The 27,326-nt window shown below is 44.1% G+C and overlaps 1 protein-coding gene across 1 annotated transcript in view; it reads left to right on the top strand.

Moving 5' to 3' along the window:
* The window catches only part of ACE2 (angiotensin converting enzyme 2), a 66,125-nt gene extending 42,246 nt beyond the window's left edge, over positions 1-23,879 (top strand). The window contains exons 12-18 of the mRNA XM_074993476.1: positions 3,658-3,780; positions 4,449-4,621; positions 5,478-5,536; positions 15,954-16,054; positions 17,882-17,998; positions 19,170-19,364; positions 19,829-23,879. Of these exons, the coding sequence (XP_074849577.1) occupies positions 3,658-3,780; positions 4,449-4,621; positions 5,478-5,536; positions 15,954-16,054; positions 17,882-17,998; positions 19,170-19,364; positions 19,829-19,946 (886 nt within the window). The 3' untranslated portion in view covers positions 19,947-23,879. The remainder of the gene's footprint in view (positions 1-3,657; positions 3,781-4,448; positions 4,622-5,477; positions 5,537-15,953; positions 16,055-17,881; positions 17,999-19,169; positions 19,365-19,828) is intronic.
* Positions 23,880-27,326: the final 3,447 nt, after the last annotated feature.

Genomic DNA, 27,326 nt, shown 5'->3' with positions numbered 1-27,326 from the left:
ACAGGAGTCTCCTAGGGAAATGAGTCCCAGTGGGTGATGTCCGGCTGGATGGCTGAAACACGTTTACCTTGATGACCTAGCCACACCCTCTGGTTTTGTTTATGTTCTCACTACAAGTTGTACACGTCAGTATGTCGAAACTTCTCAGGTCGGGGGCCTTGTTAAAGCCCCTGGCCTGAGAAATTTTTGAGCACCGTGTTATTCTTGCATCAAGATTAGGAGTAAAGATTTTTCTTTGCTCCCATCTGAGCTTACAAACCCTCTTCATTCTCTGGAAGGATGAGGTGTGATTGTTGACTTGCAGTTTCAGTGAGGCACTTAAACTCAGAGGAATTTAGTGGGAATATAGGCTCTGCCTCATCCACCCTGCAGTTTCACCCCTGCTATTCTGGTTCATAAAAAGGCTTGGTAGAATGCACATTTTATTTGTTATAACTTTGTGTAATATGTTTTAAGCTTTTTGTATATTTATAATTTTCAAAGTTTTGGGAAATTATGGAGGGAGGTCTGATAATTTTTAATGACAGAATGAAACTGAGCTGTAAAGAGTTCAAGCTTTAAAGCTGTGAAAACACAGAGAGACAAGGAGGGTGAGGTAATATCTTTTTTAGTTTGAAACAGTTTTGGTTGGTGAGAAATTAGCCCTTTTGAGCTTAACAGACCTAGAGAAGAGCTCTGAGGAGTTTCAAAGGCCGTCTCTCTCACGGACCATATTTGGTCCAATTAGAGATATTATTTGGTTCACTTTGTTGCTCTGATCCAGGCACCAATAGAGCTACAACAAAACAGCAAAATCCGCTATGTCATATGTCACGATATACAAAATAAATGTCCTAATACCAGTCATGATTTGTTGAATTAACTATTCATTCACTCCTCCATGTGTTACAAGCCCACTTCAGAAATTTATATCATAGAATTTTAACTCTAATAAGATCTCAAGATGCCTTTTTCTTGCTTTCCTATCTATAGATAATTTAATTATTACTGATGGAAATATTTAGCGTTGCTATCTACAGTGAAATCAGCTAATTTCTAAGTTATTTGGAAACACACACACCCCATAATATCCCCCCAAATCCTAGACATTCCAGGTGTCTAAGTATCCCCCGGAATGACAATTACAGTTGCCTTCTCCAGTCCCACCACAATCTGAAATGGCACCACTGATGAGTCAGGAGTGGTCAGAGGACTGCAGTAGAGCCAGGGGCAAGATGCAACCCCTATCCGACAGCATGGAGCTCACCGAGGCTACGTCTACACGTGAAGCCTACATCGAAGTAGCCTATTTCGATGTGGCGACATCGAAATAGGCTATTCGATGAATGACGTCTACACGTCCTCCAGGGCTGGCAACGTCGATGTTCAACATCGACGTTGCGCAGCACCACATCGAAATAGGCGCAGCGAGGGAACGTCTACACGCCACAGTAGCACACATCGAAATAAGGGTGCCAGGCACAGCTGCAGACAGGGTCACAGGGCGGACTCAACAGCCAGCCGCTCCCTTAAAGGGCCCCTCCCAGACACAGTTGCACTAAACAGCACAAGATACACAAAGCCGACAACGAGTTGCAGACCCTGTACATGCAGCATGAATCCCCCGCTGCAGCAGCAGCAGCCAGAAGCCCTGGGCTAAGGGCTGCTGCACACGGTGACCATAGAGCCCCGCACAGGCTGGAGAGACAGCGTCTCTCAACCCCCCAGCTGATGGCTGCCATGGAGGACCCCACAATTTCGACGTTGCGGGACGCGGATCGTCTACACGGTCCCTACTTCGACGTTGAACTTCGAAGTAGGGCGCTATTCCGATCCCCTCATGAGGTTAGCGACTTCGACGTCTCGCTGCCTAACGTCGAAGTTAACTTCGAAATAGCGCCTGACGCGTGTAGCCACGACGGGCGCTATTTCAAAGTTAGTGCCGCTACTTCGAAGTAGCGTGCACGTGTAGACACAGCTCATGTCTGCAGGCCAGTCATCAGGCATAAGGGGAAAGTGCTGCTGCAGCCAGGGAGCTGCCAGGGCTTCTTCATAGCAGCTCAAACTGTTGAGGTAGAACCCACTGAATGGCGAGTGACTCCCTCACATTTTTTTTTTTACCTACTGTTTCATTTCGCAATCTGATGATGTTCAAAAACAGCAGCCTGCCTCCTGTGTGCCATATCTGGTGGAAAATATTTAAGTCAGGGGTAGGGAACCTTTCTTGGGTCAGAGGCCACAACCCAGGCCACATACAAGTGAGAAGCAAAAACAAACACCAAGACAAACAGAACCCTCACTGTTGTGGACCCCAGTTGAGAAGAAGAAACACATTCTCATTGGAAGGTCCAGGCTAGTCGGTTTTGTGTGTTCCAGCTCCGTAAGGGGATGGCAGCAGGTTGGAGCTTCAGCATGGGCTCCTCAGTGCTGCTGGGAAGCCCTGAGTCTCAGGAGGCAGATCTAGGCAAGCCAGGGGCTGCATCCAGACACCCAGGCCTTAGGTTCCCCAAACCTGAGTTAAGCTAAAGTAATCCATTCCCCGTATAGTTCTTAAAGGAAGGGCTTGGCCAAGAAGGGCTTTGACAACTCCCTTTACAAGGGGGAGAGACAATAGCCCTGTACTTGGAGGAGCAAGGGACTGAGCAGCTTTCAACAGAAACGGGGGAGGGGCACCATGTTTGGGATACAGGGGCAAGGTTATCAAAATGCAAATTTGCCTAGGGCACCATTTGCCCTAAGGCTTGACTCTGATAATTTTGAAAAACCAACTGTTTCTAAGTTTGAACAAGCATTTTTATAATTAATCATTACAAGGCCAAAATGCATGCTATTGAATGCGGACAAAATAAATACATTGCTGTAATTTGATGCCTGTATTTAATTTGGTCACTCTTTATGTTTGTAAATGAAGGCTGTAAAAACATTTAAATTCCAGATTTGAAATATAAATCCATCGTATGTGTGTATATAATACACACACACAAATGTGTGTGTATGTGTGTGTGTGTGTGTGTATATATGCACATTATGTAGTGGGTGTGTGTATGCATATATATATATATATATATATATAACATGGAGCCCTATGATAACTCAGGTGGTTAACCATAGTTTCTATAGGATGGCTACTTTTTATTTCTGGATACTTAATATAAGATGCAACAACTTTGTATTTTTACCAAAGTTGTTTTCCAGAAGGCTACTTTGACTTTGACTTGCATACGTTTTTTGCAAAGTAACTGTACTTTTACCCAAGTAACTTTTTGGGGTATTTTTACACCCCTGTCTGTCACACATTAGGGATGTCTCTATGCAGCCCTGACTCTCAGAGCTGCAGCTTCCTCTTGGGGTGCTGTCATCCAACTGATCTCAGCTATGCTCAGCTGAAATGGAGAATCAGGGTCTCTGTAACCCTCCTTACTCCTGCTAGGCCCCACTGGAATGGGGAGCACACCTGGGCTCTTACACTGTGCTTGACTTTGGGATTTGGCAATTAAGATGTTTGGCCCAGGCCATCACCAGTGTTTTGTCTTTCTCCCCAAAATGCCCACATCACTAGCAAAACCGGTAACCTAAATTGCAGCCCATTTCAAAGGGAAGTCTATGTGCCGCTCCAGCATGAACAGCATTACACAAAGTATGGCATGTGTTCTTATTGTTTGTTTTCTCTTCTCTAAGGTATTACACAAGGACCATTTACCAGTTCCAGTTTCAGGAGGCACTTTGCAAGGCTGCTAACCACACAGGCCCTCTTTACACATGTGACATTACAAATTCCACGGCAGCAGGTCACAAACTGCGGTAACAAAACACACAATTTATTATATCAATGGAGTTTGAATATAACTGGCCCAAATCCCTCCTGACTACAAAGCCACTTAAATTACTGAAGCCAATCGGGTTACAGCAGGGGTAAATTTACCTCCAGAGTAAAGTCCATTCCCTGAGCTAACTCCAGTGGAGTTATGCAAATTTATATCAGCTGAGGCTCTGACCCACAGGCATAGACGCTGACTCCATGGGTGCCCCCCAGCTCCTCCTGCCTGCTGGGAGCCCTGCTGACCAGTTCCTCCCACTGCCTGTCAGCTGCTCCCACCTGTCACAAACAGCTGTTTTGCAGTGTCCAGGAAACTCTAGCAGGGAGGAGGAGGAGTGTCAGAGGCTTTTGAAGGAGGAAACAGGGAAGAGGCAGGGTTTGGGGGAAAGCATGATGTCCAGGTAGGAGTGGGGCTTGGAGGAAGGGGGTGTGATGAGGGCAGGAAGAGGAAGAGGAGGGGCTTGGCAGAAGGGGTGGAATGAGTGTGGGGCGTGGGACAGAGGGGTTAAGCCACCCCTATGGCTAGAGGAGAAGGTGGCACCTTTGCCCATAAGTGATTTGTCTCTCAATTTATTTGCATTAGTACGAGCATACACATATAACCTGTGCACCCATGGAACCTAGCAGTAATATTCAATCCTTCCACACCCAGGGACATGCTTGTCTTAGGGAGATCACAGCCCTGGACCAAGGCACTAGAAAGTATAACAGGTGAAAAGAAGATGAATGCAACGCCCTTGCTCCACTACTTTGAACCGTTACATCAGTGGCTGATAAAGAACAATAGTGGCAGATTGGTTGGTTGGAACACAGTCTGGACTTCAGGTACGTGACAGTTATATGTACAATTCAGACCACTTGATAATACTCGCAACCTCTCCTCGATCCATGCCCCCTTTCTCTTTCTGCAGTTGTTGAATCTGGCAGTTTGGAAAAAGAACAGGCAACTCCTATGGCCGCTGGACCCAGCAGTAAGAGTTGCTCATGTGAAAGTGCAGCATCTTCATCACTTGCACAGCTGGAGAGACAGCACATGCAGGGACCACGGTGGCCATCAACCACCCTGCCACAGCTTCACTTGGGTCCCAGAAATGAGCACCTGACCCTGATAATGAATTAGGGGCCTCAGGCACTTTAAATGGCCTTTTTTGTTTGTTGTTTTTTCACCCTGACAGTGCTAAAAACCAGGATGGATTAAGCAGAATGGAAGGAGAAGAGTGGGTTGAGTTTGTAGGTCCTGGTCAGCTCTTCCGTTGGAACGCTTGTTGAGACTAGTGGCCATGTTTCACATCTGCTGGGCTGGGGAGATCTCATCTGGATGCCCTCTTGTTAGTGCTGGAACAGGATGGGCCAGCCAGTTCATTTGTCCCTGGGTCGCCATGGCTGGCCATCACAAAGAGGGGGCCCACGAAGTAGGAGCAATAGCAAAATGCTTTCTTTAGCCTCACATCACTACCTCAGCTACGTAGCCACATGTGAAACATGCCCCTGTAGCCACAGTCAGCATGAGAGAAGGCAGAGTATCCTAGTGACTGAGAACAGGGTTGTGTCAGACACCTTGATAGTCCAGGGAGGGTAAAAACTCTCAGTCAGACAAAATCACCTCTCTTTTGCAATGTACTAGCTTTGTGGAAAAGACTTTGCCGTTCTGATGTAATGTTTCTTTTCTGTTTAAAATCAGTTTCTAGCGAGGCAATCAAAGTGAGGATCAGTCTGAAATCAGCACTTGGGAGCAATGCTGTGAGTAAACCCAGATTGGTGTGTTCATTCTGTTACTATATGTCAAGTTTTTCTTTAAAAAATCGTAGCTCAGCGTGCTAACGTATAACTGAATCCTCTACAGGAGGAACTGGACGCTCACTATCACAAACACTATTACAGGTCTTTCTAGCAATTTGTATGTGTATTTGATGTCATCTTTCCAGGCACTGATGAACCCTGCAAACCTCCTTACATCTTCCTTGCCTATGTTCCAGCACACTTGTACAAATGTCTTTTCTTTTACATTTCTGGAGTGTAGCAGCTAGTTAGCAAGAGATGGTATTCCCCTCAATATCATGCAGGATGAATGGCTCACTGCTAACTCAGCCCATCCGCTGAGGCCGGGCATTTGGTTGTGGATTTACTCCTTATCCTAGACTTCCTTCTTCATGTTATGTTGAAAGGCACAGTGTCCAGACCAGGGTCCACTGGCCAGATATGGCCTGCCAAGCTACAGACCTGGCCTGCAGAGGTAGCAGGAGCCTCAGGCAAGACTCGCCTGCCCCACACTCCTACACCTTTCAGAAAAGCAGCTGCGGGTGCCTTGTTTGTTTTTCAACAGCAGTGAGCCAGGGGCGGGGAGACAAGAGGGTTCACAATCACATTGGCTGGTTTCTGGCCAATGGGAGCTTCCTGTTTGAAGCACCCCTCTCCCTCCCCCGAGGCTCATAGCTATTTATAGAAGCACGTGGCCCTTGCCATGGTGGTGCAGGCAGGTAGCCTTCCTGTGAAATCAGCTGCGCTGCTGGCCAGGAGGTGCTGAACAGGAGTTCCCAGATCCTGCCTCTGGCACCCCAGACTCTCCCTCCCCTAAATCCTTTGCCCCCCCACTTACATACCCCTAATCCTCTACACCCACTCCACCCATACCCCACAAAACCTAAACCCTCTGCTCTGCCTCCTGCACCCCTCCCCTCTCCCAGACTCTGCACCCCAATCCTCTGCCTCAGGTCACAAACGCCTCCTGTCCTAGGTCACAATCCAAACCCCCTGTACCCCCTCCTGCACTCCATTCACTTACCCCAAGCTGCCTTCTGCACCCAACCTCCCACCCAGACCCAACACCTCCTCTATTAATATCAGGGAAGAGTGCAGCCCTTGACCACCTTCCAAATTCTTGGAGTGCCCCCCATCAAATATGATTGCCCATTCCTCATACAGACCCTTCCTTCCTTCCTTCCTTCCTTCCTAGGTTGTCATTGCCTTGAAAGCGTAAGCATTTTTCTAAGTAAAATTGTCTGACTGGGCATGTGCTTGTTACTTATGTATCCAAATACTTGAATTTGAAATTCACACCTCAGTGTAGGAACCTGCTGGACCTGGAAGGTTAATACAAATGTGTTCTTATTTCTCTGGCAAACCCGCACACTTTCCATTCTGTCAGTCTCTTGCATGAAAGCTCTGGTAAACTTTTTTCTGCTTCCTGTTCCCCTGAGTTGAGTTTGATGTCACTCCCTGGTGATAGCAACCCCCAGGAAAAGGGTCTGTGTTACAACACATTTATTAGCCATTATAGTTAATGGTTAACTTGATAGCATTTTATTCCTGGCTTTTGCCATCATGTTCTCGTATTGTGCAATTGAGGGGCTGTAAAACAATCTCTTTTACAGTGCTTAGTTTGAATGACTGTATGTAAGATATGGCCCTAAGCTGCAAAACAAGCACATTTCAGAAGCTTTGTCCATTGAAAACAACAAGGAGTCTGGTGGCACTTTAAAGACCAACAAATTTATTAGGGTGTTAGGGCATTAAACATAAATGAGGGACATGGAGTTGGGAGTGTGACATGAGTGCTAATAAAGTCAGAGGGGGTGTGGCTCATCTCCAAATGTGGTAAGACGGTGCGAAAATCTGAGTGGGGAAATTACCTCTTGTAATGTGACTGTTACTCCAGGGGAACTGAAAACTAAGCATTTGCGTGTTACTGAAGAGGAATTTTCACAACACTCTGGAAAGAGAGGCTGCTGAACTCTCTTTTAGATTCAAATTCGACACGTTAACAGTTGATTTGATCTAGGATGGGAATTTCCTGAGTCACCATAGGGGCTCGTTTGCAGACGTGGCTTAATCTAATTCTTGACTTCCCCTGCTCCGCTCTGCCCCTCTACTCTCTGATTTGCTCACCTGGATAATTTTTTTTCTGATTTGTCCACCTTGATTCTGGTTTTTGGTTCTTTGCACCTTAACTATTGAGTCTGTTCTGGTCTGGCTATGGTCTGAAGAAGTGGGTCTGTCCCACGAAAGCTCACCTAATAAACCATTTTGCTAGGCTTTAAAGTGCTACTTGACTGCGTTTTTGTTTAAACAGACACTTGGAAAGGTATTCACATTACACTCTGATTTTACTAGCACTCATGTCCCTGATTTCTCTTTAACATTTGAGGAAGTGATTTGTATCTCACGATAGCTAATGTAACACTCCAATATCTCCTCAGGGGAGTAGCCATGTTAGTCTGTAGTATCACAAAAAGAGGCAAGACAAACAAAACCCACGACCCATTTGAATCTTACCCACAAAACCTCATTGCCTAATAAATAAATGTTTTAGTCTTTAAGATGCTAAAGGACTTTGTGGATTCTTTTGGTGACTCTAATAATATTTGTTAATCATTAAAGCGACACCAGGCTCCTCACTTTTCTTGCTGAAGCGGACTAACATGGCTGCCCCTCTGAGACATTGTCCATTAAATACATTCCTGCTCTGACACTCCTTCTACCCGGGTGAAATGCACAAACAAATGATTCTGAAACCTTGTAATTGAGCAAGGGATACTGGTAACACAAGTGCAGCTAGTGCGGTAATTCGGCAGCAGTAACTAGGCACATTGGGAAGATTCCTACTTACCACTTGCTGCAGCTCACAATGGGCCCAGTCAGCAACAGACTTCAGCTACTGCCCAGGCACTGCAAAGCATCCCACATCCAACTTTAACTGGCTGGCCACACTGGGTGTACTGCTGTCTTGCATCAGCAGAGCAGCATAAAATAGCTAGGGACTGTATGAATGAGTCTGGCCCAGTGGAGCAGCAGCAGTGAAGAATGCTGGGGCAAAGGGCCCTTCTGATTCAGAAGTGAAGTAATGTACATTTTTTTTTCCTGAGTGAAGGAAGAGCTACACAGTGTCTTACGGGTGCTTAGAAATGGAGCTAAGTGCACAGCAAACTGTATTAGACCATCTCACAGTCACAGCTGTTCGAGCAGGCATCGTGTATCAAGTCAGGGACTGGCTGGGCAATGGTGGTAAGGTAATGTGAGCCTGCGAGTGACCATGAGCCTAAGCCTGTGCCCATCAAAGTGAGTGACATCAGTGCTTTTTGTCACTGAGCACAGCTTCAGCATTCATTGCACTAGCTGGGTTAAGCCTCTCACCATAGTCCTTGTCCAGTCCTGCAGGCAGTGAAATTTAGTGCAGCTCTGTTGAAGCCTGTGACTCTACACTGACTTGTGCTAGCTGAGGGTCTGGCTCAATCGTTTTAGAAGTCCAGACCTCCTTCGCCTGAACAGTTGTACAGTGTAAGAGCTCTGTTCTTTCTCTCCTGGCAGACCTGACTTGGGAATCTTTTCTAAGTATGACAGCCACAGCACTGATGCTGTATTCCATCTGACAGACTGGTGGTGGCAAAAGCCTTGGAAAAGACTGAGGCATTCCCTTCCATATGGAAATGCTATAAAGTTAATTGAGGCAGGGTGGACTTTGTGAGAAAAGTAGATTGAGGACTTCATTGTCTGTTTTCCACAGCTTACGTTAAAGAAGCAGTGTGCTTGGAATAGCACATGTAACTTCAATCCAGGGTATTTCTTCTAGAAAAAAGGTGCCAGAACTCCATGCTGCCCCAAACCACCCCAGGCTTAAACCTCCACAGTCCCAAACTGCACCCCTGGCTTAGCCCTGTGGCAGCCCCAAACTGTTCCACACACCCCCAGGCTTAACCCCTGCAGCCCCAAACTGCCCCCAGGCTTAACTGTCTCACAGCCCCAAATGACCCCACCTACCCCCAAGCTTAACCCCCAGCAGCCTCAAACTGCCTCACTCACCTCCCACAGTCCCAAACTGTCCCCAGGCTTAACCTCTTGCAACCCCAAAGAGCCCCACCCCATACCCAGGATTTACTTACTTATCTGGGAAATCCATGTCCTGCTGGCTGCTGTCTCCCTTTCACCATGGCTGTGCAGTTGCCCCCAGCCCTCTGACTCCCCTCCATGTACAGTGTGGCAGGGGCAGCTTCCAGTGTCCTGCTGTGTTGAAAGAGTAGGACTCAATTTAATGGGTTTAACAGCCAGATCCCCCCTCCTGGCCATTAAACCAATTACACTGAGTCCTACTCTTTCAATGTGCCAGGCAGGGAGCTGGAGGAGTGAGTGACAGCAGCAGTGGGAGCCACAAATGACTCCTTAAAGAGCCATATGCAGCTCGGAACCGCCCAGCTGGCTTCCAAAATGGTGGGGCCATGAAAAAAAGGTGCCAGAACTTTGTTCCAGTGCATTCCACCAGAAAAAAAGCCCAGCTGAAATCTAGTGCACTAAGCCTCTGTTTAGCTTGCTTCATGCATGTTGATCGGGTAGATACACTTGCAGCTTTGCTCTGGCAGTGTCTTTAATAGAGAGATCTGAGGGAGAAAAAATATTTAAAAAATTGCCAGGACCAGTCCTTATGAAGTCAATTAATTTCTGCCTAACTTTAAACAAAATATTTAAGCCATTTAATATGAGGATCTGTTTTTTATTTTTGAACAGTCTCCTTTTTAAATGTTAACCAGAACTAGTCTATCTGCATCTTTTGTGTGATCATACCATAAAAATCTGAAATGCAAACTGCTAAGTCAGCAACTTGTAGTTAGCTAAGCTTATTTTAAGATGGAAACAACTAATGGAATTAGAGGCCAACTTATATTTTGTGTTAAATAGCACAAGATTTTTGCTTGAATACATTTATGAATGAAAACATCATCAAATAGATTTTATAGAAATAAGATAAATGATTTAAAAGACAAAAGAAGTGACAGACAGAACTAGTCAGGAAACAGATTTTTCCATACTATCAAATTTTTTAAGATTTCAAAAAAAATGTTGGTCCTAAAATCAAAATTTTGACATTATTGGTAAAAACAAAATTTTGAAAAATCAATTGTTTTCAGTCTAGCAAGATGTTTGTCTGGATAAATCTGAAATGTGATGGTTTTGATTTTGACCCTTTTTATTTCATTTTTTTATATACAAATAATGTAAATTTCAGAACAAAGACATTTTGAATGAAAAATTGAACCTTTTCATTCTGAAAATGTCAAAACAGGTCATTTTGTCATTTTCAATTTTTTTTCTAAATGAAATGTTGAAATTGATACAGTTTCATGACAGAAGAAAAGTGTTTAGTTGAAACAACATTGTGCAATGGAGAACTATGTTCACCAAACATTTCCAAACAGCTCTATGGCCAAATATGAAAAAATGATGGGTGTGGAATCAAACTCTGTTAATATATTAGGTTCTTTTGAGGGGGAAAATAGATCTTCTACAATATAAAGTAGAAAAGGATGAAAGGAAAATTAGAGAAAAGCAAACATAATGGCATGATGGACTGTGATGGTCAAGCTACAGGTGAAAATAATGCTAATATCTATGAATACTTAAGCAAAAGCACTGGCATGTCTGGTGTCAGCTAACTAATGGATGTACAATATGCCAGAGCAGAGAGACACCATACAGCTGAATCTATCATTAATGCTAAGGGCCAGATCTGGGGTACTATCTTGCATGTGTAGCATACCTCAGAAGAAGATGTGTGTGGGCAACAGTGGCTTTAATCCATCCTATTGTCCCATCAGTGCTGATCTATGCAGCACTTCATTAAGCAAATTCCCCCTGCGGCAACTTTGAAGTGTTAAACTCCCAGGAGTAAAGGGACTTCGAAGTTGCCTGAGCATTTCGAAGTACTGGCGGGTGAGCCACAGCTAGACATGAGCTGGCACTTCGAATTTTAACACTTCGAAGTTGCTGTGGGGTGGAGTGGGAGGGGGAATTTGCTTAATGAAGTGCTGCATATGCACCGCAGTACTTCATTAATAAACTCCCAACACCCTACTTACCATCCTCCCTTCGAAATAGGGAGGTACTGTAGACAGCCAAAAAATTAATGCAAAGACTCCCTTGACCTAATGGACTTTGGATCAGGATCTTGTTCTTCTGACTGCTGAGCACTGGACCTGTCCCTATACATAATGTAAATTCAAGTAAATGAAGCTGTGGTCCAATATACGTGGCCAAGGAATTGGTTTATTGGTAGGGTTGAGTTTAGAAGTATTTCCTTCTATCTGAATCTACCATTCACTTCCATGGAGTGAGGCTGACGTATACAACCTGACGATACGTCCCAGTGCATCCTCCTTTTATGAAATTCCCTGCAGCATGAGCTCCAAGAGTTAAAAACTGTACTTGGATTTTTATAACAACTATTATATAAGGGGTATCTAGAGTTGTATATCACGCCCATGAGCCTCATATCAAGGGTGGACTGTGTTACCAATAACAAGGTTTATGGGCATGCATGCTAAGATAGAAGCATAGTCCAATCTCTGGCTTCAAGTTATAAACTGATTGCTATAAAGGTCAAAAATAAACTTTCCTTCTTTGTACACCATTGCACAGTTGCGTAGGGTACATTCTTAGTTATTGCTGGGATTTTCCACCTGCTCAGGCAAGGGCACCTTCTAGAGATGAGCTATTTAACTTGATGCAGCACATTCTCTTTGGCTATGTCGACACTAGCACAAATCTTCAACATGGCCATGCAAATGGCCATTTCAGAGCTTACTAATGAGGCACTGAAATGCATATTCAGTGCCTCATTAGCATGCTGGTGGCCCCGGCTCTTCAAAATTGCCGCTTTTCACTGCCGCACAGCTTGTCCAGACAGGGGTCCTTTTCGTCCGCCCCCAGGAACTTCAAAATCCCCTTATTCCTATCAGTGGATAGGAATAAGTGGATTTCGAAGTTAGCTGGGTCCTTTTGAAAAGGACCCCTATTTGGATGAGCCGTGCGGCAGTGAAACGTGGCAATTTTGAAGTGCTGTGGCCGCCAGTGTGCTAATGAGGCACTGAAAATGTATTTCAGTGCCTCATTAGTAATCTTGAAAATGGCCATTTGCATGGCCATTTTGAAGATTTGTACTAGAGTAGACACAGCCTTTCTGTGTTACATTAGTGTTAATATCTGATTTATCATATAGTTTGCAAAGAAACACCACATATGCTCTGTAGTTTTTGAATCACTTGTCTGTTTTGGGGTACAAAAAAAATCAACAGATACCTTCTGCAGAAACATTGCTTAACAATTAAAATCCAAGCACAAAACCAGCTTAGTCTCCTAATAAAATACTTGTTTATGAGTTAGATACTGGTTTCTATTAAATAATTTTATACATAAAGTCCTTACGCAAACTGAACTCCCAACGATTCCAGTGGAACTATTCCTGGGTGAAGAATCCATGGCCGTTTATACACAGGCCACTTTCTTCGGAAGTGGCATGGTAATACATGGCCTGAAATACGCTAATGAGGTGTGGATGCAAATTCCCCATGCCTCATTAGCATATGGTCACGTGATTTGGAGTCTGGAAGACCGTTCTTCTGGACTCCAAAACACCGTGTAGAAGCATGGCCCCCCCAAGGAAGTGCTTCTTCCGGAGGCCCCTTTGTCCCAAAAATTTTCAGGAAGAAGGGGCCTCCAGAAGAAGGACTTCCTTCCAGAAGCTCCCCTGGGGACCGTGCTTCTACATGGCATTTTGGAGTCCGGAAGAACAGTCTTCCGGACTCCAAATCACATGACCGTATGCTAATGAGGTGCGTGGAGTTTGCATCTGCACCTCATTAGCACATTTCGGGCCATGTATTACCATGCCATTTTCAAAGGAAGTGGCCTGTGTAGAAACAGCCCATGAGGGCTAGGATCTGGCCTCTGTTGATTTAAGGAAAAAAGATCTTTTCAGCTATTGTCAACCCCTGTGCTGAAATGGGATAGCTATTCCTAGTACTATTTGTGGGATTCAGTCCAGACACAAAATAGCCTTAGGTAATAAATGGCAGAACTTCAAATAGATGATAACCCACTAAAGCTTCAGTAGAGGGTATGTCTACACAGCAGCCCTATTTTGAAATAAGCTATTCCAGAAGACCTATGCCAAAACAGCTTATTTTGAACTAAGGCTGCTGTGTACAAAATGCATTTTGAAATAGCATTTATTTTGAAATACATCTGCTATAGCTCCTATTTTGAAAGAAAGCCATTGGATGCACTCAGGTTTATTTTGAAATAGGCTCTATTCCATGTCTTAACAGTGCCTATTTCGATCTATTTCAAAATTGCTTATTTCGAAATAGGTACTATTCCTTGGCTACATCTTCACTAGCATACTTCTTTCATAAGAGGCATACAAATGAAGGAAACTGAAAATGCAAATGAGGCACATACATGTCTTTCACCTCATTTGCATATTTTTCTTTCAAAAGATGAAAAGCAGTGTAGATGTGACTGTTTTGAAAGTAATCCCCATCTTTGAACTACCTCCTTCTTCCTACTCTTTTCTAGGAAGAAGGGTTCTTTCGAAGATGGGGGTTTACTTTTGAAAAAGTCATCTCTGCTTTTCTTCTTTCAACAGAAGTTCTTTTGAAAGGTATGCAAATGAGGTGCCAGATATGTACACCTGTGCCTCATTTGCATTTTTGGTTTTCTTCATTTGCATGCCTCGTTGGAAAGCGAAATGCTAGTGTAGACATAGCCCTTGTGAAATGAGGTTTACCAATTTCAAAATGTCAACCGCTATTTTGCATTTATTTCACATTAGCAGTTGTGTTGGCTAGATGCTAGTTTAGTTATTTTGAAATAACTGGTCCATGTAAACCTACCCTGGAACAACATCAGTTGTGCACTAACCGTGGGACTGAAATCCAGAAAGCCTTTTGTTCCAGGCTTGGGTTAGCCATTGACTCACTTGGGGTGTATACACCAAGAGTTAAAAAAAACCCAAAAAACCCACAACACCAAATCTCAGCCTGAGTCAACTGAGTCAGGCTTGCAAGGCTTGGGCTGTCGGGCTACAAGTTTCAGTGTAAACATTCAGGCTTGGGCTGCAGTCTGGCTTGGATATATTCCTCCATCATGGGGTCTCAGAGCCCAGGCCCAAATCTTAATGCCTTCATTGCAGGTTTATAGCCTGACATTTTGAGCCCCCATCTCTGCAAAGTCAGGTCAGCTGACCTGTCTCAGCTGCATTGGAGCCATACCATGAGTTTTTTATTGCAGTACAGATATACTCTCAGGCTGTGTCTACACGTGCCCCAAACTTCGAAATGGCCATGGAAATAGCCATTTCGAAGTTTACTAATGAAGCGCTGACATGCATATTCAGCGCTTCATTAGCATGCGGGCGGCAGCGGCGCTTCGAAATTGACGAGCCTTGCCGCCGCGCGGCGCGTCCAGACGGGGCTCCTTTTCGAAAGGACGCCACCTTCTTCGAAGTCCCCTTATTCCCATGAGCTCACGGGAATAACGGGACTTCGAAGAAGGTGGCGTCCTTTCGAAAAGGAGCCCCGTCTGGACGCGCCGCGCGGCGGCAAGGCTCGTCAATTTCGAAGCGCCGCTGCCGCCCGCATGCTAATGAAGCGCTGAATATGCATGTCAGCGCTTCATTAGTAAACTTCGAAATGGCCATTTGCATGGCCATTTCGAAGTTTGGGGCACGTGTAGACGTAGCCTCAGTGACCTTATTCAAGTCGCTTCACTTATGTATGTCTCTTTCCCCCCATTTGTGAAATGGGGACTCTTAGCTCTTATGTACCTTGAAGGGAGGTGTGGAGATTAATTGGTTATATGTAAGTCACTTTGAACATGCAAAATACCTTTTGTAAAGTAGGTAAGTGCTGAGTCAAGACTTCCATTTTTCTGCTAGCATCAGTTTGCTTTGTTACCTCAGGCTCACATATTTGTCCACCTGTTGTGTGCTGTCCAGTAAAATGTCTGTGAGTGCTATTGGGTAAGCAATGTCTTCTTCTGTACAGCTCTAACTCATCTGGGCCCTGAGCTGGGCCTGTGGCTTGATCAAAGTCAACGTATTTCACTTAAATTTTAAAATGAAAAATTGTTTTGAAAATATTAAAGTGAAATAACATTTTTTAGGGTGCGTGTTTAGTTTCCAACCACAACAATTCAACAGATTCAACACAAATTTGCAAAATGTTTTGGTCTACCTGAATCTGCATTTTCTGGCAAAAAAAAAAGAAAAAAGAAGCTTAGCTATAATTATAATGACTACTACTGAAGTAATAGTTTAAAAGCAATTGCTTAATGCAAGGTAATTTTCAGCATAATTATAATCTGTACTGAAGGTGTGTTTTTATATTTGTAGTACACCTGGGATGAAAGTGAATTATACTTGTTCAAGTCATCAATTGCCTATGCCATGAGGAAGTACTTCTCAGAGGTCAAGAGCCAGATGGTCTCCTTTGAGTGAGTTATTTTGACTGTGCATGCTGGGAGCATAGTATTTTTGCTTCATCTGGGATATGTATTGATGGATGTAATTGTGATTTCTGGGTAATGTAGCCAGAGGAGGTGTGTTGGTTTCATACGAAAGAGCATGAAGTCATTGGAGGGTCACACTAGGAGAGCCTCTTGCTTTGCTGCATGCTTCTTAATCTTCAGAACTTTTGACGGAAAGAAAAATGTCACCTGTGCAACAGTTAGATATTTTATTTTAGGCAAGCTACAAAACTAGAGTTATATCATTTATTAGTAGTGAAATATGATCTGGCAAACTGCTGCTCAAATGCTAACAGGGACTAGGGCTATGGGAGCTAGAGAAAAGAACTGAGATACCTTTCCAAGAATAGAAGAGAAACATTCAATTAAGAATTAAAATGAGATTATATAAAATTCTAGGCAATACTACATGTATCATATACATGATGCTAAACAGTCAAGAGACTTTGGACCCATGAAAGCTGTTTTGTATGAGTTGGAAAGTCACCCACAATTAATAAATGCCCCCCAATCCAATACATAGTCCTTACTAACATAGGCTATGAATAAAAATCCCCCCTGCCAAAAAGCATCATTCTTGCTAGATGTCTTTGAATGATTCTAGATACCATCATAAAATCATCTAAAGACACCTACCTACCCACTATATTTGATCATACTTTTAGCACATCCATCATTATTATGTCTCAACTCTCTCCTCAGAAGGGCTTAGGTGCAACACAATGCTAATTTTTATTCTTTAGTTACAACTGCAAGAAGCTGAGCTGAAATTTGTCCCAAATATGAGAGGGCAAGCCCTGTGGTTTTTGCTTGGCCAGGGGCTTTAGGGGGTGCCTCAATACCTAGGGCAAGGCATCTGTGTCTAGAATTGCTTAGTGTAGTAGGAAGAGGGCCTGAAACATAAGCCCTTGTGTTAGAAGCCTGATGTGAGACCTGAGCCCTAGGGAGCATTTTGCTGATGCCAGGCAAAGTGAAGCTGTGAGCAAGAGGCAGGCCCTGCTCGTAGAATTTCACAGAAACAGTGCTGATACCACTTGGCACACAATACTAATACAAGCACATTCAGGAAGGCTGGTCCCAGAACACCTTGACACTGGCATATTCTCCATAGATAACAGGAACACATTGACCCATCCTAAAAACGAAGTCAGGATGACAGCATGATGGTTAGAGATGTTTTGATACAACCAACATTTGCAAGGAAATGAGTGGCCCCCGGATACATCAATGGGTGGCACCCTAATTTGTCAAAGGGGGCACCCTGATAAGTCGAGAGTAATACCTAACTGGTTTGTATTGGTGTATAAAGATGTATCTCAGGAGTATCTTTGTCTGGCTCAGGGAAGAATGGAATGTCCTGCCATTCACTGAGCTGGGCCATACATATGCTAGTGTAGCTGTGGACACTGATCCAGGGAGTTAGGACCTTGCTTCAATGACAATAAACCTGACTAACTGCCTTCGTATCATAATGGATTTTGTGGTCATTGGGTGGTTTGCTTGAGGTCTACTGGGCCAGCTACCTGCTCAGAGCAGGGAGAGCATACAGGGGAAGAACACTGACAGGCATCCAGACATCCACTAGCATCCAACAAACGACATCTAGTGACACTGAAATTATAAAACTGAGGACTCGGGTGGTCAACAAAATACCTCTTTCTAGTAATAGATCCCAAGTTGTTCTGCTAGGTGTTTGTACGTACAGTAGATGCAAGATTCTCATTCATGTGATGAGGGGTAGATGTATCTCTTTAATCAGAGAATCTCTTTTTTTTTGTATCTATTTTTCATCAGGAGCACAGATATCCAAGTATGGAATGTAACACAAAGGATCTCCTTCTTTTTTATTGTCCACATGCCCGATAATGTCAGCAATATTGTCCCCAAAACTGAAGTGGAAACAGCCATCAGGTGAAACTTTGCTCTTAGAGGAAATAATATGAATGACGGCTGGCAGGGACACAAATACTCTAATGACTGAGGAAAATATTATACGAAAGTGTGACCCATAGCTAAAATAACAGAAATTGGTATGAAAGAAATTGTCATATCAAAAAGATATGTACAATGTGATGTTGTTTTCAAAGCAGCCACTATAAAGTGATACAGAAAAATGTGAAACTCCTAGAACGCATCCATTTGTGCCTTGGAGAAGGAACATTTCTCCATCCCCAGCTGGCGGCTAGCTCATGCCCTGAAACTGACGATAGATAGTCCATGGAATTTTAGTGTAATCAGTATAAATTCAGGTACTGTTTTTTAGCAGGACTGTCAGGATGATGTGTTAGAAAAAGCCAGATATGAGAGATTGTACAGAAGAGGTGAGATCAAGGCTGGCAAAGTAAATGTGTGATTCTACCAAACAGATGACAAATTAAGCTTTGTGAACAATAAGGTTGTAGATAACATATGGAGAGAAAATAAGAAATGACAAAGGACAAATCACTGGCTGGGAAGAAGACAAAACAAAGGGAGTGCTGAATGAGCAGTTGGAGAGATTGGAAAACTAGGGGAAGTTATGATCTTTTGCAAAAATTGTCAAAAGCAACAGAAAGATAAAGATGGAGAAAAGTATCTTAGATATGGCCCAGAAAAGAGCAATGGAGACTGGTGCAAATGTCTATGATGGAGTGAAGGAGGCAAAATGCAAATTGTAGGGGATCCAAGAGGGAAACTCAGAAGGGGAAGATAAGGCTGTGATTGTATACTGGACTTTCAAGGAACTTAGAGACGAAGGGAAGGCGGTGGAGATAAGATGCAAGTAGACAGGGAAGTAATAGGGTTTCTTGTCTTGTTTTGATATGACTATTAGGTATTGGGATACAATTATGTACAATATAGAATATGAATAAATCAAGTTTGGTTACTACAGAAATTCAGGCTTTCAGTTACTGTTCTTGGAGCAGGAGCAAATCCAGCATGTCTTGCTACTGTACCATTCTAGGAAGAAAAGTAACTATTCCTCCAGTACTGAAGCAGAATTATTAAGCAAAGAGCTCAATGAAGGATTATAAGGAATGCAAAATATTTGATTGGTTTGTGCCCAATTTATTCATCTACTTGATTGTGCTCTTGCTGGCAGAAAGTCTCGGGGACGAATCAATGAGGCTTTCAAACTGGATGACAACTCTCTGGAGTTTGAGGGCCTTCCTCCAACACTGGCACCACCTCATAAACCACCCGTCACTGTTTGGCTAATACTGTTTGGAGTGGTCATGGGCTTAGTTGTGGTCGGAGTCATTGTCTTGCTCATCACTGGGCAGAGAGACAGGAGAAAGTAAGTAATATATTAAATAATACATGCCACCAGGTGGAGGCCTGGCAATACAGATGACAAACATTACTGAACGTGAACGTGGGTTTTCAGCAAATTGTTTTCAGCCTAAATTCTTTTCTGGGGGGTTCCAAGCCACCTAATGCATTGCAGGAGCTGATCTATAAAGTGATTTGCAAGTCTTTTCTTCATAAGTATTTTTTGAGCCATAGTTTTGATCTAAAATCAATGTAACGATTGATTCATTATTTTATGGCTTTTTTGTATCAATGGTACTCCCACAAGATGCCATTCAATGTACCTCCTCCTTTTCCCATTGAAGTCAACAGGCCAGTGTAACTCATTTTGGTAAAATGAGTCACATGAAATACAATGTTTTTTAAAAGATTCATCCGTTAGAATCCAGAAAAACTGGATCAAGCAGAGGCTCAGCTTTGTGTATGTTAACACAGTCTTTTTGCTTATAGGAGAAGGAAAGCTGGCGCAAAGGAATTAGTACATACCAACCCCATCAACCCTGAACCCGAAGATGGAGAAGTCAATCCAGCTTTTGCACAACATGATGAGAACCAAACATCATTTTAGAAAATCAATGTGGATTCTATATTTAAGCTTTTGTTTTCATTTTAGCTTTAACAACAATGCATTGAAAAGGCCAAATAATTCAGATGTCATTAAACATTATGGCTGGGACTACACTTGCCTCCAGCTTCGAAGGGCGCGTGTTAATCAGGGCGATAGGAGATTACTAATGAAGTGCTGCGGTGAATACACAGCACTTCATTAGGCTAATTCGCCCATGGGGCAATTTCAAAGTATCAAACTTCGAAGTGCTGGCATGCGTGTAGCCGTGGGCACTTTGAAGTGCCCGCATTACTTCAAAGCAACTTAACTCCTCAAAATTTTGAAGCTTCAAAGTTGCCGCAGGGGAGAATTCACCACAGCACTTCATTAATAATCTCACATCGCCCTGATTGACATGTCCCCTTCGAAGTTGGGGGCAAGTGTAGACAAGCCCTATGGGTTCTTATATTTACAAGCAGCTGCCCATTTGCACCCTGAAGCAAGTAAATGATACATTTGCCATCTCTGTTCAATAGGTGATGTACAGATACACAAGAGGTATGCTATGCATGACCTTTTTGTGAAATATATTTATCACACTGCACTGCCACTCATGCTGCTATCCATGAACCAGCTATTTGCTGTTCCTCTGTGTTGCATCTATTTCCAAAGTTTTTTAACAGAGAACAGTGGCTGGGGAGGGAGGTGAACTAGGAATATCCCAGAGATTTAATTTTTGTATGAGGCAAGGGAAACAGACTTTTCCCATTCCAGTTCTCCAGACTGTACAGAAAATGGAACATGCCTTCTCCCTTGGCATCAGTGATTTAACAGCCATCTAAAATGGGCCCTTCATTAATTTCTGAGGTATTCAACCATTTCTCATTTGTGAGCCCCTAAACATTGTTAAATGGAAGTGCAGACCTCTCTGGAAAGCTTAGGTTGCAAACCACTGATCTATTTTGTCTACAAACACATCTGTAATAACAAACTGCCTGAAAAGCCCATATAAAATATGTCAAATTCTTTCCTAATAGTCTTATTTTTCCAATATCAAAAATGACTTTTGTTTTGAAAGTGATGACTTTGGCTGAAAATAGGAGGGGAGTTGAACCATGTGATTATGAATGAGAGGTGGGATGTTTCATGACACACTCTTTCTACTGGGATGATTGATAACATATATTTGAGAATTCCTTTTTAGCTAATTATCACTCTAGTGGAACTGAGTGAAGATGGTGTAAAAGAAGAGGAATCCCTGATGAGGAAGTGTACTGCAGCGGGGAAGGATGATATCAGGATAAAAATTAGATTGCACTGGATGTGTCATTTAGGCCTTAAGCCTGCAAATATTTATGCACGTCTTTAATGTCAGTGAGATTATGCATGTCCTTAAATGTAAAGATGTGCTCAGGTTTGCAGGGCTGAGGTCTGACTGTTTAGATACAAACTTCAGCTTAATCACATTTCTAAACTGAGATGTGCATTTAGGTTGAGGTCCTATGTGCACAGCAAGCTGGAATCATGTTGTCACTGTGTCTCAGGAAGGTAGCCTGAGATTCAAGCCATACCAGCTCTCGCCTGTATGAGCCTTTTGACCAAGTTAAGTAACAAATGAATTCACACACTACCCTAAAGCAAAGGGAGGTCTGATAATTTCTATGTTTGTATTCATGAAAAATCATATCTTCAGCTAGCAGAAGGAACTGTAACACTGTAATAGTCGCAAGCTGGAATGTTCAGGGATGTGATTTTGAAAACTAGGTCATAGAATCATAGAATTCTAGGGCTGGAAGGGACCTCAGGAGGCCATAGAGTTCATCCCCCTGCCTACAGCAAGATCAATCCCAACTAAATCATCCCAGGCAGGACTATGTCAAGCTGGGATTTAAAAATCTCTGGAGAGGACAATTCCACCACCTGTTTCAGTAACTCCTTCCAGTGTTTCGCCACCCTCCTGGTGAAATAGTTTTTCCTAATGTCCAACCTACTCCTCTCCCTCTGTAACTTCAGACCATTGCTCCTTGTACTCATCACTGAAAACAGTTTCTCTCCATCCTCTTTACAGCCCCTCTTCAGGAAGTTGGAGGCTGTTATCAAATCACCCCTCAGTCTTCTCTTCTGTAAGCTAAATAAGTCTAAATCCCTCAGCCTCTCCTCACAGGTCATGTGCTCCAGCTGCGTAATCATTTTTGTTGCCCTCTGCTGAACCCTTTCCAATGTGTCCACATCCTTTCTATACTGGGGAGGTGGGGGGTGGCAGGACAGAAGTGGATGCAATACTCCAGATGTGGCCTCACAAGTGCCAAGTAGAGAGGAATAATAATTTCTCAAGATCTGCTGGAAATGCTTCTCCTAGTGCATCCCGATAGCTATTAGCCTTTTTGGCTACAAGGGAACACTATTGACTCATATCCAGCCTCTCATCCACTATAATCCCCAGGTCCTTTTCTGCTGCACTGCTACTTAGCTAGGCAGTCCCCAGCCTACACCAGTTTGTGGAAGTGGTCTGTCCCAAGTACAGGATTCTGCACTTCTCCTTGTTGAATCTCTTCACATTTCTTTTGGCCCAATCCTCCAATTTATCTAGGCCATTCTGGACCCTATCCCTACCCTCCAATGTATCTACCTGACCCCCTAGCTGAGTGTCATCCACAAATTTGCTGAGGGTGCAATGCAGCCCCTCATCTAGGTTCTTAATAAAAAAAAGTTGAATAGTACTGGCCCTAGAACTGATCCTTCAGGCACTCCACTTAAAACTGACCACCAACCAGACAGCGAGCCATTGACCATTACCTGTTGGGCCCGATCGTCAAGCCAGCTTTCTATCCATCTTACAGTCCACGTATCCAATCCATACTTCCTTAACTTATGGGCAAGAATGTTGTGGGAGACTGTATCAAAAGCTTTGCTAAAGTCAAGGTATATCACATCCATTGACTTCTGCTTGTCCACATCATAGAAGCTAATCATCTTGGTCAGGCATGACTTGCCCTTGGTGAATCCATGTTGACTACTCTTGACTACTTTCCCCTGTTCCAAGTGCTCCAAAATGGATTCCTGGAGGATCCCTGGATTGCCCTTATTTCCTTTTTTTAAAGATGGGCACTACATTTGCCTTTTTCCAGTCATCCGGGATCTCTCCTGATCTCCACTCGTTTTCAAAGATAATGGCCAAAGTCTCTGCAATGACGTGCCAATTCCCTCAATGCCTCCGGACCCATGGATTTGTGTAACACTAGCTTTTCTAAGTAGCTCCTAACCTGTTCTTTCCCCACTGAGGGCTGCCCACTTCCTTTCCATACTGCATTGCCTAGTGCTGTAGGTTGGGAACTAATCTTGTCCGTGAAGACTGAGGCAAAAAAAAGCATTGAGTACTTCAGCTTTTCCTGCATCATTTGTCACTAGGGCTACGTCTACACGTGCACGCTACATCGAAATAGCTTATTTCAATGTAGCAACATCGAAATAGTCTATGTCGATGAATAAGGTCTACACGTCCTCCAGGGCTGGCAACGTTGACGTTCAACTTCGACGTTGGGCAGCACCACATTGAAATAGGCGCTGCAAGGGAACGTCTACACGCCAAAGTAGCACACATCGAAATAAGGGTGCCAGGAACAGCTGCAGACAGGGTCACAGGGCAGGCTCAACAGCAAGCCGCTCCCTTAAAGGGCCCCTCCCAGACACAGTTGCACTAAACAACACAAGATCCACAGAGCCGACAACTGGTTGCAGACCCTGTGCATGCAGCATGGATTCCCAGCTGCAGCAGCAGCAGCCAGAAGCCCTGGGCTAAGGGCTGCTGCACACGGTGACCATAGAGGCCCACAGGGGCTGGAGAGAGAGCGTCTCTCAACCCCTCAGCTGATGGCCGCCATGGCGGACCCTGCTATTTTGATGTTGCGGGACGCAGATCGTCTACACGTGCCCTACTTCAACGTTCAACTTCGAAGTAGGGCGCTATTCCCATCCCCTCATGGGGTTAGCGACTTCAACGTCTTGCCACCTAACATCGATTTCAACTTCGAAATAGCGCCCAACACGTGTAGCCGTGACGGGCGCTATTTCGAAGTTGGCGCCGCTACTTCGAAGTAGCGTGCATGTGTAGACGCAGCCTAGGTTACCTCTCTCACCCAGTAATGGCCCCACACCCACTCTGATCCCCCTCCTATTGTTAACATGCTTGTAGAAAACCTTCTTCTTACTCTTCATATTTCTTGCTAGCTGTAGTTCCAATTGTGCTTTCACTTTCCTGCTCACTCTCCGGCAGTCTCCAGCCACATATTTATACTCCTCCTTAGTCAACTGTCCAAGTTTCCACTTCTTATATGCATCCCTTTTGAGTTTGAGCTCACCAAGGATTTCTCTGTTAAGCCAAGCTGGTTGTCTACCATGTTTGCTTTTCTCACTGTGCATCAGGCTAGTTTGTTCCTGTGCCTTCAATAAGACTTCTTTAAAATACTGCCAGTTCTCCTGAACTCCTTTCCCCTTCATATCCATTTCCCAATGGATCCAGCCCATCAATTCTCTCAGGGAGTCAAAGTCTGCTCATCTGAAATCAAGGGTCTGTATTGTACTGCTCATGTTTCTTCCTTTTGTCTGGATTCTGTCACTGCAGCCCAAGTTGCCACCCACTTCTATTTCTGCTATTAGTTCTTCCCAGGTTATGAGCAGCAGGTCAAGCTGTGCACGGTCCCCGGTCGGTTCTCTCAGCACTTGTACCAGGGAGTTATCCCCAGCATGCTCCAAAATCTTTCTGCATTGTCTGTGTGCTGCTGTATTTGTCTCCCAACAACCGTCTGGGTGGTTAAAGTCTCCAATGAGCACCAGGGCCTGTGATTTGGAAGCTTCTCTTAGTGATCTGAAGAAATCCTCATTTACCTGATCTGGCTGTTTATAGGAGACACCAACTACATCATCACCGCTCATGCTTCCACCTCTAAAGCTTAACCAAAATCTCAGCTGGCTCTTTGCACTGCATGTACTGGGGCTCTGAGCAATTGTACCGCTCGCTCACATGCAGCGCAACTCCTCCTCCTTTTCTCCCCTGCCTGTCCTCTCTGAACAGTTTATACCCTTCCATGACTGTGCTCCAGTTATGTGAGTTATCCCACCACCTCTCCCTTATTCCAACCACCTCATAGTTGGACTGTACCAGGGCCTCTAATTGTTCTTGTTTGTTTCCCAGGCTTCTTGCATTTGTGTACAAACACCTTAGATAGTAGCTGACTGGCCCACATTCTGCTTTTGAAACAGGGGTCCTCCTTTGTTGTTCCATCCTCATTCCCCACTTACTTCAGGGCTTGTGTCACCATGCCCTGACAAACCTAGTTTAAAGACCTCCTCACTGGGTTTGCAAGCCTGCCTGCAAAGATGCTCTCTCCTCTCTTCATTAGGTGGATCCCATCTCTTCCTAGAAATCCTTCTTCCCGAAACAGTCCCGTGGTTGAAGAAACCAAAGCCCTCTCTCTGATACCACCTGCACAACCATGAATTTACCTCCATGATTCAACAATCTCTACCTGCTCCCCCTTTTTTGAACCAGGAGGATGGACAGGAACACCACTTGCACTCCATATTCCTTGATCTTTCTTCCCAGAGCTACATAATCCTCAGTGATCTGCTCAAGGTCGTTCTTGACTGTGTCATCACATCCTACATGGAGGAGTAGGAAAGGGTAATAATCCACAGGCTTGATGGTTTTTGGAAGAGACTCCATCACACCCTGGATTCTCGCTCCTGCTAAGCAGCAAACTTCCTGGGATTCCAGGTCTGGATGACTCTGGAATGGATGACTCTGTCCCTATTAGGAGGGAGTCCCTGACCACTACCAGCCATCTTCTTCCCTTAGAGGTGGTGGTCATAGAACTGCCACCCCTCGGACTATGCATCCCATACCTTCCAGTCAGTGGATCTTCTGGTCCTGTCCCTGTAAAGTCTCTGCCACAGCATTCTCCACTGAATCACCCGGGTAGAGATCCTGAAAGCAGTTGCTTATCTCTATTGGAATAGGAGATGCCTGAACTGGCTTTCTTCTCCTTGAGGTTATATGCTTCCGGTTTTCTTCCTTGTTTAGCATTGCCTTCGCTGGCTGCTCAGCTTGCTGTGCTTGTTGTAGTAAACTCTGCCTTCTGTCAAGGAAGCCTTCACCTTCTGCGATGGACCAGAATGTTGATATTTGCACCTCAGGTCCTCTAACCTTCTCTTCCAAGACAACAACCAGCTTGCACTTGGTACACACGAAATCCCTTCTATCCTCTGGGAGGAAGACCAATATGGCACATGCTGTGCAGGTCACAACAGCTGACTTGTCACTCTCCATTTTTACCTTTCTTCAGAGAATTCCCTCATATTTCTGTTCTGTTTTGGTGTTGCCTTGAAAGGCAAAAGAGAAACAAAACTATAAGAAAGAAAGAGACAACCAGTATGGGGCTCCCCGCAAGGTGAACTCATAGGCAAACTCCCAGTTGGCTGCTCACAATGTTCTCTGTGGCTGCCTTCTTAAAGGGTACTGGCTAGGTCAGGCTCAAAGCCTTGCCTGGCCTACCTGGAACAAAGCACTCCCAACTCACACTTTTGTAAACTTATCAAACTGACAAACACACTTCCAAACTGCTGCTCTTTGCAGAACTACAAAACAAACGCTCAGACAGGCAGACAGACAAAAAGACACTTGGTGATGCAACCCACCAGCTCACAATGCAGCCCCACAAAAGCCACACTTGCCCGAGCTCCTCTCAGATGTTCTTCTAGGCAAACGCCCTGTTAGCTGCTGCCCTCTTCACTGCTCACAATGTTCGCGTACAACTAGGTTCGGGTGCAGTGAATTTCAGTACAAATGTGAGTCCTCTGCACTTTTGAAAATCAGGTCACTCCACGCAGTGACCTTAAGCTGGATTTAAGAGCCTACTTTAGGCACCTTTTTCTGGAAATCCTGGACAACGGCATTATTGCAGTTGAGCTGCACTGACTGAAGGAAACCAAAACAATGGAGAGGGTAAATCACAACTTCTAGTCTCTCTTAGAACACCCAAGTGCTTTTGCATTAAACAGTAAAGAAGGAAATTGTCACCTCACCAGGAAATGGTTTAGGGAGAGACTGATCTGATGTAGCCATTAGAGCTAGCTTTTGGCAGAAAAGCTACATATATTATATGCCTAGTGTCTGGGCTGTATCAAATTATCTAGGCATCAGCAGTTGATCATAAAGTTAGAACAGACAACGTTACTTTAGCAGTTATGTTATTTTTAAAATTAATTACATAGTAATTATATCACTATGATAGTGCTGAAAAGCTTAGTCAGGATTGGGCTCTGTTACGCTGGGTGCTGAACAACACATGCAGTCCCTCCAGCTAGTATTTAAGACTGCTATAATGTACTAAAACATTTAACTAA

This window comes from Carettochelys insculpta, chromosome 1 (genome assembly GCF_033958435.1).
Source record: "Carettochelys insculpta isolate YL-2023 chromosome 1, ASM3395843v1, whole genome shotgun sequence".
NCBI classification, from domain to species: Eukaryota; Metazoa; Chordata; order Testudines; family Carettochelyidae; genus Carettochelys; species Carettochelys insculpta.
This window is presented reverse-complemented; position numbering and strand designations above follow the sequence as displayed.